At 40.8% G+C, this 12,685-nt stretch overlaps 1 protein-coding gene across 2 annotated transcripts in view; it reads right to left on the reverse strand.

Annotated features, from left to right (window-relative positions):
* BCAS3 (BCAS3 microtubule associated cell migration factor) overlaps positions 1-12,685 on the reverse strand; it is a 2,570,631-nt gene that overhangs the window by 1,255,399 nt on the left and 1,302,547 nt on the right. Inside the window, exon 18 of one of the 2 annotated variants that reach the window (XM_069226455.1) lies at positions 2,808-2,852. The exons of the other annotated variant lie outside the window; for it this stretch is intronic. Within the exon in view, the coding sequence (XP_069082556.1) occupies positions 2,808-2,852 (45 nt within the window). The remainder of the gene's footprint in view (positions 1-2,807; positions 2,853-12,685) is intronic. 2 annotated transcript variants of the gene reach the window in all.

A 12,685-nucleotide genomic window follows, 5' to 3' on the forward strand; every position in this document is an offset into this window, starting at 1 on the left:
GATTCGATCCCCATGGTGATGCATTTTTAATTCTTAATATCTAGCTTTACTGTGAGCATGCATAAATATACGTAGTCACTGCATATATATTCATTGTTGATGTATTGCATTTTCTTTGATTATTATTATCCAATTGATGTGATTATTTTAATAGTTGCACATGTTTTGCTGCATTCGAATTAAAGGCTCATGCTTTTTGTATATATGAAACCTGGGAAGTGCCTTAATAAATTCATTACTCAGATTACCAGTGCTACATTCTTCAGCTTTGTTCCCTCTCAGTCTGTAGCAAAACAGAACAGCACAGTACCCTGCATCCCAATATGTGTAGTTTTTAAAAAACATTTTCTAGGGCAGAGGATTGAGTCCTCGAGTCCTAACACGGCTGTCACCACATTTTTCTCGATTTAATGGCAGCCAAAGATCTTGCCAAATTTGGTTTAGTTCCATTCAGCTGTTTGGCTGTAGCTGTTTCTAATTTTCCTATAGAACAATTAGTGGGTAAAAGACGTCTTGGGACTGTTTCTTTCTCTGCCCCTGCTTGTTGCTAGCTCCAAAACATTCCAGGAACGAGATGAGGTGGATGAGACTTTATATTTAAAGTTTTGTGAAGATTTGTCAAACGACACCAACCTCCACTGGGATGGAGAACACAAAAATAGAAAAAAGGCCTTAATGCATATTGTGGTGCAAAAGGTGTTTCTCAACTGTGATAAAATCACCGGTATCAACACCAATATTTTTCAGAAGCCTTGTTTTTTTAATGAATGGATGCCACAGGCCAGCATCTAACTACGTAGAAGTGTTCCAGCTCCAGACTACAGTGCAGAACACCAGATCAGTATCTCAGCCACAGTCCAAAATCGAAGGGCATGGCTAAGGTTGTAACATGTACAAATAAATGCTGCTATTACATGAAAAAATAGCCACTGCTGCCTCATGTTAATTAAAGCTAGGTGGATCACAAAAATGTTGTTAAAAAAATGGGTGGCGGTTCTAAAAAGTTGGGGATTCAGCAGTCAACTTAGGATTCCTTTTTTAACAAGACATGTGAAAAGGACCTTTCCATATTGTTTTTACAAATAAATTGTGGAGGTGTGTTTCATAGGCCCTCATAAAAATATGTGCCTTTAATTTCAACTAACAAAAGTGCAATAGCCTTTCTGGCCTTCCTTAAAATTAAAAAATATATTTTAAAAGTGTATTCTGAATGATCCAAATTCTGTCATTATAACAGTGAGCTTTACCTATATTAAAAATGGATCAATTCAAACACCAAAAAAGTCAACTTTATGCACTTTTGGGATAGTGTCACAACTATTTGAAAAGACAGACCAAATAACATGCTTGTCACTGACATTTTGTATGTTGCTGATAGACAGCGTGTATTGTTTTTAGCTGTGAAATTAAACGTTATCTTCTAAGAGGAACATATTAATGTATTATTTAAAAACTAATGACCACAAGACAACATACACTAAATAATTGACTTCTAAATAGAGGAAATGACCACTTCTTTATCATTAACGACCGGTCACAAGGTCATTAACACCCTAAGTGCATGCAATCCAAAGCAGGAAAAGTCAGGAGCCAATTAATTTTTCATTTCTATTCACTTGCATCTTAACTCATGGGAAAGGCCGGAAACTAAAGCACAATATTTATCTGCAGATCAAGTACAGAAAAAGTAGCAGCAATTTAATACTCATCACTAGCATATTTCAGGCATATTCTCATAAAGCTGCCAGACCTAATTGAGCTAGAGAGCAACTGAGTTTCTTTAGATCGAGACTATCACGCAAAGACCTATTGTGGACTTCACAAGAGCTTTCCTGGGCTCAAAGCCCACAAATTTGCTTGCCGTTGGCTTGTTTTATTTAAACTCTTATTTGCTTGTTTTCTATTCAATGTCTTTCCTTGTTTCAGCCTGTCCATATTGTGTTTGTCCCTCCCATCTAGCATAGCCTGTTCACCATCTCTTTTACTGGCAGCTGGCTTCTATGCTTTCACTGCTCCCTTTAGAGAACTATTTTTTTTCTTTTTGTTTAAAAGCATTCAATGACAGTATGTGTTTTCCAACTGTCTCCCTCCTGTGCCTTTCTCCCCATTCCGACATTGCTCTCTAAACCATTTTTCACAATTGTTTTTAAAAGCACTTTGCACTACATACATTTTTTTTATTTACTGATAACCTCGGATTTATAAAAAGGAAAAAAAAAGAAAAAGAAAAAAACACCAGTCGATCCGTAGGAACATGCATGTGTGTGAATGCATGAGTGCCCACCCAAAATAAGGTGATGGCACACCACCATGCCTTTTTTAAGTAGCTGAGATGCTGTACAGCAAAAAGCATTAGCAAAGCAAATAGGTCTCAGACCTACTGACTTAGCCAATGCTTGATTTTTCTGGCACTTTCCGACCTTTTAACTTCAGGGTTCCTAACCAAAGCGTCATTTGAGTAATTTGCAATGTATTCTGAAATCTGATGGGAGAGATTTCCGCTCTGAAATTCAACATTTACGCAGTGTATACTAAATTTGTCACTGGTCGGATGCAAAATAAAAAAATAAATAAAAAAAAACATGCTGTTTTTCCAGTTGAGATAAAGCAAAGCTATAGACACGTACATATTTATAACTGCGTCATGGATCTTTTACAAAAAAAAAAAGCCAAGTGCTGCTGTCCTGACCAGGTGCCTCCATCTACGGATCAGCCAAAGCAGTTTCGGGGTAATGTAAAGTAGATGTGACCACTTGTGAGTACAACACATGAGTTAAAGGCATGCTGGGATTGACACAGGAACTCACCAAGGAGCGTTTATGGAAAAACACCCTGCTCCAAACAGGTAAGGCCTTCATTTAGGGAAAAAATAGAAACAAATTAGATGAAAAATCTTTTTAATGAATATACTTCTTATTTTCAAAAGCTTCCCTCAACATAAATCCATATATATACGTATAAGATATACTAATATCTGCACAAAATCAATGCCAAATATAGAAAAAATACTAACATTCGAATGAAGTCTAGCATAACCATCGTTGATATGCATATACTGCACATTTCATTTCCCTAGTAACTAGAGACTGAAGACAGAAGATGGTCGCCGGTTTTGCAAAAGAGGATACTGTTAGGGAAGGCAAATTGGATTTTTTGATCCCATCGATTATGGTCCGAACACACATGTAAATGAGGTTAGTGAGAAGCATGCTTAGAAGTTGTGGATTTCTGTGTGGTCAAGTTAAGTGTGTGCACACAGAATGAAAGAAAAAAAGGCCCACTCTTGGGTGATGAATGTCAGACCTTTAAGCTATCGCCAAATGTGTACAATGAATCTACACAGTAACCATGCACATAGATTATGATCATCATGAAAACCTCCTCACATTGCTCTTGACTCACTCTGCTCACCCCTGCACCAAGTCATCATCTCTCATACATTTAAAGGAAGAGTGTTCTAATCGTCTCATATTTAAAGCTGGGACCACATCACCAGCAAAGTATATCTTTCTGATTCTGATAATATACCCAAGCGCATAACCCAGCATCTGTCTTTAGTTTCTGTGGAAAGTTACATTATATGAAGATGAACTTCTCTGTAACATCAAGTGCCCTTCTGAGACACTACTGTCTCCAAAGTATTCAACTTACCCAATAAAGTGTATATGTTGTCACCAGAAATGTTCTAAAATTTTTATCCACAGTTCCTGTAACATTTGAATTATGAAGGAGTTCAACAAACTCTAATGTAATCCACTAAACACAATTGCGTAAACAACTTTCAAAGAATCAGTAATATTCATACCTACATGCTGACAAGCCACATCAAAGTCAATGGAGGTTCATGTGCATAAGCATACAATGACAAATGTATGTTTTTTACCAACAAATGCGAACAACATTTTCACCCGAATAAAAGTGACTTACACACCTGATACTATGCTGATCGTAACGTGTAACATTTAATGTTTCCACTTTACTCAATGGGGATGCAATGAGCATTAATATACAATACAGAGCGTCCTTCCATGAACACTGAACAGCTCTTCCCTAGATAGGAGCTTGGCCAATACCTCTTCCCTGACCATTTAGCAAGACAGAACGGGAGGCAGAGCTCCTGCCAAAGCAGAAGAAAGCTTTACCCTTCTTCCGCCGTAACTGCCATCTACAACTGACATTTAGAACAGGCGTCATATGCCATAAGCTCCTTTAATAAATGTCATTCAGTTTTTACAGCCATCGAAGACATGAAAAATCTGTCCACAACTACAGATTTCTCAACACTCCTTCAGGCATTTGAGGATGGCAAGGTTGTTGTAAAAGAATGAAGATCTCAGTAGAAGTCTGTAGGCACGCGAGGCTGCTTCTACTGCAACCATGATTTGGAGCAGCCACCGGAGAAGGTTTTAGGCGTCATAAGGGTGCTGTGAACCCTTAAGCATCCTTAAAGATTATTACAAAACTGACCTCATTGAGCAGAATATTCTAAAAGCTGTTTGCCCTCATAGACCAAGGCATTCTTGCAGCCTTATTGTTAGTTTAAGATCAAAATGTTGAGGTGGGCAATTAACAGTAGTTGTTGCAAACAATAGCAGGCATTACTGTACAAATAATTAGTAATCAATCGCTACTCCAGTTGCAGTTCAAATCTGGTATATGCTTTTGACTAAATTCAAGAATTCACGTACAGAGCAGAATGGATTTTAGGGCTGTGTAGAATTTGAATTCCACCACCAGACTTGTGCTAAGTTCACAGTTTTACAAGGCTGCAACATACACAATGACTGATGTTTAAACATATTTAGAAATCTTTAGGTGGAGTTTCACTGTCCATATAATTTGGAAAGGGCACAGAGCACAGAGGAGAACTGGGTTTTAGTGGGTCTGTATTCGCCTGTTAGAAACTGGTACTTATCCAGACAAAAGAGAGTAAATTATGCTAAGAAAATTAAGACCTCGTACTTTCTTTCTTTGGAAGCAGCTGAACAGATATAAAAATATTTTGAAGGTCCTTAAAATTACTGGATTTAAAAGGGGTTTGTAGCTATCTCCATGATTGCGCAGAACTACCATGGCACATGTCTGAACATCGTAGTAAGAAGTTCAAACAAAACATTTAGTATTAACTCCCCTACATTACCAGCACTTATGCACCCTTATCACTCGGCTTTCCATTGTGTGTGGTTAGTAGAAGTTTGGTTGTTAACTTAAAGTATGAATGGTTTGTGTTAATGTTCAAGTAAAAGGAATCATGTCCCAATAAGAATCAATGTAGTGTGCTATGTATGGGCCGAAGGACACTGCCACTGTCCGTTAAACTAGGTGGTTGGTATCTGACCCAGGTTCACCAAATTATTGGTGGGGCACGAAAACCGAGGCAAGATGTTGAGCTCTGAAGTGGCATTCTGACTGTGTCATATAGAGAACAAGATATAAACTAGATACTCTCACACAGAGAAATGTGAAAGAACACTTGATCATGTTTTTAAGTCTTGCTTTTAACAGTACAGATATCAGTCAGGCTTGTATATGGAGTGGACTTTGGGTCTGCCCCTTTCAACCACTGGCATTTTTCAACCAGCCTCTTCCAGCCCTTGTCTTGAGACGTCGTCAGTCAAGTTTTGGTTCAGCCCAATGGAGTATTCATCTCTCACCTAATGCTATAGTTGTTAGAGGCTATCTGTCCGTCTCCACTTGAGCACTTGCATTGAACTGCAAAGGAGACTATTTGACAACCGTAATCCTCTCTATCTACTCGCTCCCTCACGTGTCATCTGTATGTGCCTGAGGGGCATGCTCTGCTATGTTAAACCCAGACCTATTAGCTTTGTGGAGACTTCTTACAGTTTTTGACCCGACGTGAATCTTTCCCATGTGTTAATGGGCAACTGAACTTAAACATTATTCAAAGTGATAACTTTTTTTTTTTAAACAAAGAGGATGTAAGCTTAGTCGATGCATTTTAAAATTTAGGCTTTTCAATGAAAAAAATACATGCAATGCAGTTAAATTGATTGGGTTTGGGGCAAATGCTCTTATAATAGTAAGAAGTGGTTTGCAACTGCAGACCAAAGCATGTCTCCGACTTCCCTGGCAAATGTAGTCGTACTATTCAACCGAATTAGCACCCTTCAATGGCCTTTCAGAAAGCAGACGTGCAGCAATACACAGTGAAGATTAAACGATCTCCTTGTGTCTTCATCAGGTCTGCCCCGCCTCCTTGGCTCAGAGTACATAGGGAAACAACTGACAGTGGGCATGTCAGGCAACGATTAACAACGTGAAAGGTCGAAGCCTGAATTATTGCTGTGGCTCGGGAGCTATGAGCTGCAGCAACTTAACAATTAGAAGGTTTGTAAGATCAAATGACCTGCCAGTACAGTCTGATTCTAGACAGACATCGCCAGCTACGGTAAATAACGGTGAGGCGATGTGCGTGATAGTCAATGGCATGCTCAAAACTAAATGTATCTGGATGGGTCTAAAGTGCATGTCCGCTTGCTTGGGGAAATGTGCTGTTGATTTAGCGGCCCCTTTGACAACTATGTGGCTTTGATACCGAGCTAAACGCATGCGATTTCTCCTTTGTTGAAGAAAAACAAATAACATCCGAAAATGGAAGGGTTTTGCGTAGGGGGAATATCTGGGTGGTAAGTGCTGGTGGTCAAGTGATGCTTATTGATAGCTGGAAACTCTTGTTGGAGAGAAACAAAAGGAAGCAAGGAAGTGCAGAGCTTATACTCAACAACACACAGTTCATAATGGGAAAAGTGAACAGTAGGGCACAATTCAGTTATGAGGGGCCCGCCTTGGTCAGATGGCTGACTTCAGTGATATCTGTATTGTAGCTTTCAGTTCACAACGTTAAGTTATACAGGGAAGCTGGGATATGGCTGACTTCAGTGATATCTGTACTGTAGCTTTCAGTTCACACCGTTAAGTTATACAGGGAAGCTGGGATATGGTTTTGGTTTTAAAATGCTCAAGATTTTTGCAATCTATGGTGGACGTTTTCAGGAATAGTACAATTATAGCTTTCTCTAGGTAGTCAGTAAGAGCACAGAGAAGATCACCAGTGTGAGAGCAGAGAATTCGAGGGGATCCTGGTTCTTGACATCATAAACTGATTTTCATTTCAACAACAGCCTGGTATGGAAAACAGCACTGGCCACCAAAATAAAAGTGGCACTCATTACCTACGCAGATGTCAGCTTGAGAGCAGGGATTTCGAGGAGATCCTGGTGGGTGCCATCATAAGCTAATGTTCACACCAACAGTAGGAGAGGGAAAATAGGCCTGGGTGCCACTATATAAGTGGCCCCCAATGCTTATACAGATAGTTGAAAAAGAGGCCCTCATTTGCCAAACGGGCAGGTTTGGACGTCTAAAAATATGCTGTATATGTCTTTTGAAAGGAATGGGAAACTGCTAATGCTTGCTACCAGCAATGCTTGTGGTCATATCAGGGAGATCAGGCCCGGCCCACCAGACCATAAAAAAGGCCTACAAATAGGCAAAGACTTCTGGTACTGAAAGACTGCCCTAAAGGCCAGTCTAATACTGCTCACCGATGTGGGGACATATTAATCATCACTATTTTAAGTTTGCAGAAGGACTGATACAGTACCAGCTTGCCTGTCTTTGTCATTACAGCTCTCATTTAGCTGGGGAGAAGCCCCATTTCACACAAAGGCACGTACCTCCCAGCCTCAAGAACACTGCTCTGCCTTACCACTTCCACACTTTAATCTTTCAAAAACCTTTCTTACTACTACTATATTAAGATGGTACAGGTTTAGAGGATACATTGCATAATTTGCAGCACTACATCTTACAGAAAACCTGTACCAGCATTTACCTACATGCTTCAATGAATTAACACAGTGAAGGTGAGATGGGACACAAGATCCTCAAATGCAGTGTATTCTGCTAGAATAACAAGCATTGACCAAGCCAATAGGTTTGACACTTGCACTGGAGCCCTGACAAAAGCAATACAAAATGTGTGGATGAGATACAGATTTAAATGTGTTCTGATAGAGTGTACTTTTAATTTGTAAAATATTCCCTTTGTGCACTCCAGTGGAAGAGGAATATACTTCCAAGGAGCCAACAGAAAGAAGGTGAGACTACAACTCTCCATGTAGCAAACAGATGTGCTTGACCAGGCGCAATGCCCACTGGGCTAAAAGGGGCTTCACTTCCCCACCCCTGTCATGTGTGTTAACCCGGCTGCTGCATCTTCCAAGACACACATTTCTATACATGATGTGTGCTGGGCTGCACTGGAGATGGAGCCGCAATGAAGCCTTGTACAAAACATTTTACACTTCATCCAGGGTTGCAGTGCATGGAAAAATGCGTGATAATTGTCTTCAAGTAATCGTTGGAACATGCCTTATTTGATCAAAACTCAGCTGCTTAATATCACTGCAGATGTGTGTAACTAAGCAGTCACAGAAACGAAATCTGGTTGATGCAGTTACATGTTTTATAGTGCTTCGAGATCCCATTATGCGACTGAAAGCGCTGTGAATATGCATTAAAAAAAGTGCACTACACGCAATATAAAAAACGACATCAAAACATACAGAGATATATTGTTTAAAGTACAAAAAAAGCATTGAAAATATATATGGCTTTAGTAAAACACAATAAGACGGTACTTAGTGCAAACGTTTTTGTATACGTTTTCATTAGAATGGCGCACTCTAGAACGCAGCTGACACCCTTACAATACCTCTAAACAATAATACACTTTGACACCATGAATCCTCAAATGACTTTGGTCAACAGTCAGGCAGGAGCTGATGTAATTTAAAATAATTCATGAATTCATGTAATTTCACAGAATGGACATTTGAAGAATTGGCAAAAAGAGTGTCGTCTTGAAATAACAGTGAAAACTGCTTCTAAAGGCTTTTTAGTTGTTAAATCACTCATTCCCATTTGTGAAGATCTCTGTCAGTAGCTTGCAAACATTGTCAAATCCACTAAAACATGTGTGTGTAACCGTATTGGGTTTGACATATATGTTTAAAATGCACAATTTATCACCGATTCCTTGCATTGACTCTAAGGATAGGTCAGCCTGATTGCCTAAAATGTTAGCCCCGTTTGCACTGGTTGATCGGTGGCAGCCCCCGAAGTTCGGGTCTAGTGACTATGCCCGAGAACCTGAGAGAAAGAAGCCAGTGGCTAAAGTAGGCTGAATGACGTGCCCGAGAGAGTGCATGGAATACAATATATTCACGAGAAATGTTGCAACGTCATTATACATCAAACCTAAAAAGTGGCCATTTGTTACCAGATCAGTGTGCCAACAATGTAAACGAAAATGATTTCACAAAAAACGGATGTGCAAACTAATATCAAATCTGCCCAACATGGATCAAAGAAACGGATAATTTCATTTTTGAAAGACTCTCCTGTTCAAAGGCATGTTTGTGTAAAACATATCTGCACCCGTCCCGGATCAAATGTTATTTGTAACGTATTCAGTATAGAAGTTCACTTATTTATTCCAAGCAAACACGTACGATAACATTCTGTTTCACTAAAATATTGGTCTCGTCCCTTTGAGTCAATGAAGACGTACAATAATTTAAAACTTAAAACGTGGTGCAAGTTGGCCTGAGAAATGGAAAGACAGCGTGGGGTTGTCTTGTGTCTAGGATGGTTACTTGTCTCCACTGAAGTACACATAATTTTTTGTTGCCTTTCAGCAGAAATCACAAATTAAACAATTTACAACTTCAAACGGGGCAGCTGTCCTCGTCTGTCCTCCTAACAAATGTTTCTGTTTACCGAGCTCCACATGGCTGTGAAATCCTCTACTTTTTTATACCAGCTATTGTGCCATTGCCGCCTCTACTCTCTTTCGTCATTTTCCATAGTTGCTTTTGTACCAGCCTCTGGCTGTTCCTTTCAACTGTAGTTTTTTTCACACGCAAATGAGTTGAAGCTCTACTTGAATCTGGCGCCTGTGGTTGACCTTCAATAACATACATCTGCTTGCCTACATTGCTGAGGTAAGTCTTTGAAAGACATCTGGCCTAGTACCACGAGGGGAAAAAAAAGGGTCAAGCCCCTCCCAACCGTGGCCCTACCTGAGCATTAAAGGGAGGATAAGCCCACAGCCACCAGAGGCATTCTGTAGGAGTCTATTAGGCATAAACAGCAGGCAAGATGGAGGGCACCCCATGAAGATGAATTATGATGAACAGTTTCACCTAATTATAGCGTCCCCTTTACCTTTTTTCTAAAGCTTTTTTTCAATGTCAAATGAAATGTTACAATTCCTAACTATATTGTCACTTACAACTGAGGCTATTTCAGTGAATTTTAGTGTTTTTTTCAACATAAAGTAAGATGCCCATTGCCACACGTGGAAGGGGGTTGGGCACAGAGCCTGAAGCCAGGCCCTGTGCCCAAAACCCCAGGAGGCGCCCAGCTCTCAGAAGCAAACCCCCAAGCTGGACGAATATATATATATATATATATATATGTATATATATATATATATAGATATATATGTAATAATAATATAATAACAAGGGAAAATATGCTGTCCTGAATAAACATTGCATTTATTAGTTTAGCTCTGGTTTTCACAAATTTATGTTCGACTTCACCCCAAATACATTTGTGTAAGCTGTTGCCTCCATTTTCCACACTAACAGAGTGAACTGAGCGAGAGCAGGGTCTAGGACATGGAGTTAAGAACCTTGAAACTATTCTTCTACATGGAACCTTCTTCTAGAGTCCATTTGTCGCTTTGATGTCTCCCAAACAAATAAACAAATAAAATAATTTCTTGTAGGTTTTCATAAATGCAAAGCAGAGTGGTTTGGTGTTTATTTTTAGGTATCTCATACTGGTTGCGATAAACCTCTGTGGGCGTACAGCATACATATAACTACCATTGGTTGGCTTTACTGTCACTCTCATTTACTTGCTTGCCTTCCTCTTCTTATGTTTTCCCCCCATGGAGGGTAGCCTCTTTACCATAATTCTGATAGGCTGGCTTGTATCTTTCCACTGCTCATTTTTAGGAAGGACAACTGGAATTATGTGATTCAGCAGCTTCGGATTTATTGCAAAATTATATTTTTTCCACATAATTCATCATCTTCTGCATAACCTGCAGATTTGAACAAAAAAGTGTTGTTTCTAAAACGGTACAAAGCTACTAAAAATGCAGTCACGTGTTGCTGTGCAGTGGACGGATCTTTGGAAAGATCCGCTAGTCAGCTTTCTGTTGTTTATTGCTATATTTGGATGTCAAAATGGTACTAATGAGGCAGCATCAATTCCCTGTTAACGAGGACTACAATGACAAAATAATGTAGTATACTTTCTAAAAATTTGCCGCATTGTGCTGCATACTTTGCTTTTCTTGTCGTGCCGCGGTGGCCGCGACCGCAAGCACGGGCCGCGGCGGCGCGGCATTTGGTAAACACCGTGGCCCGCGAGCAAGCTGCGGGGGAAGCCGCGGCTTGCGGGCGGGCCGCGGGGGAAGCCGCGAGTCCGGCCAGGGGTCGCGGCCCTCTTCTTTCCTTTCTGCTGTAAGGGCAGACGCGGCGGGAGTTGAGACCCCGAGTTGGGTCTCGAACCTGCCGCGCATAGCGCATTTAGTGCGCTTAACATTCTGGCACATTAGGCTTATTAGGAAACCCTCTTTTTCCACCACTTACCGGCCATACCACCCAAAGCCGGATGTTTGCACATGATTCTCTTTTATACATGTCCTTCTCTTTCCCAGCATGCTGCTCACTTCCTCTCTTCCCAGCATGCATTGTTTCTCTTTGTTTGGACGCATGTTCTTTATTCATTGTTATAATCTCTTCCCCAATCCAAGATGGTGGTGTTTCTACTTCCTGTTTTCTACTTCCTGTCTAGGGGTATATAAGGGGAATTCAGCTTCTTGCTCATTGCGTTGCAACACTCCTTTGGTGGTAGTCACGCTCCGGCTGGTTTCCTCTTGTGGATCCAGTTATTCCTGACCTATCTTCGTCTCCAGTTTTCCTGTACTCTCGGATCTTCAGTTCTAACGTCCTTGTGTCCTCCTTCTGTTTCAGGGAGTTCCTGTTGGATTTTTTTTTACCCTTTTGGGGTTTTTCCTCTGGGACTCCTTCTGGAGGGCACGGACTGTAGTGGCTTGCTATTGTCAAACAGCACCGTGGCTACCGGAAGGGGTCGCCCCTACCTCGGCCAGAGCAGAACCTGCCGGAACCGGGGTCGTTCCCCAACTCTCATCAACTTCGACGGTAAGCCCAGTGAAAACCGTGACATTTCTTGCCATCCAATTTACTCAACCGTGACAGATTGCAACGCCCAAAAATCCAGTTGCAATCCGGAACCATGGATAATCCAGTGGCGAATACAGAACCCACCAGCTAGACCCTGCTCATGACTATACAACAACAGGCTCAAGAACTTCAACAGCTACGTACTGAAAACACCGTCTATCGACAAGCCTTTGCATCCAGGACCACTGACGTCCCCTCAGTATCTGCCACTACACCTCGTTTCTCCGGGTATCCTAACAAATTGCGAGAATTCCTGGATGCCTTGACGGTTTATTTCGCTTTTCGCCCCTCACAATTTGTGCAAGACAAGACCAAGGTGGTGTATTTGATTAGCGCTTTATCAGGGCCAGCCTTGGCTTGGGCCACTCCTTTAG

The sequence above is a fragment of the Pleurodeles waltl genome, chromosome 3_1 (assembly GCF_031143425.1).
Source record: "Pleurodeles waltl isolate 20211129_DDA chromosome 3_1, aPleWal1.hap1.20221129, whole genome shotgun sequence".
Taxonomy (NCBI): Eukaryota; Metazoa; Chordata; class Amphibia; order Caudata; family Salamandridae; genus Pleurodeles; species Pleurodeles waltl.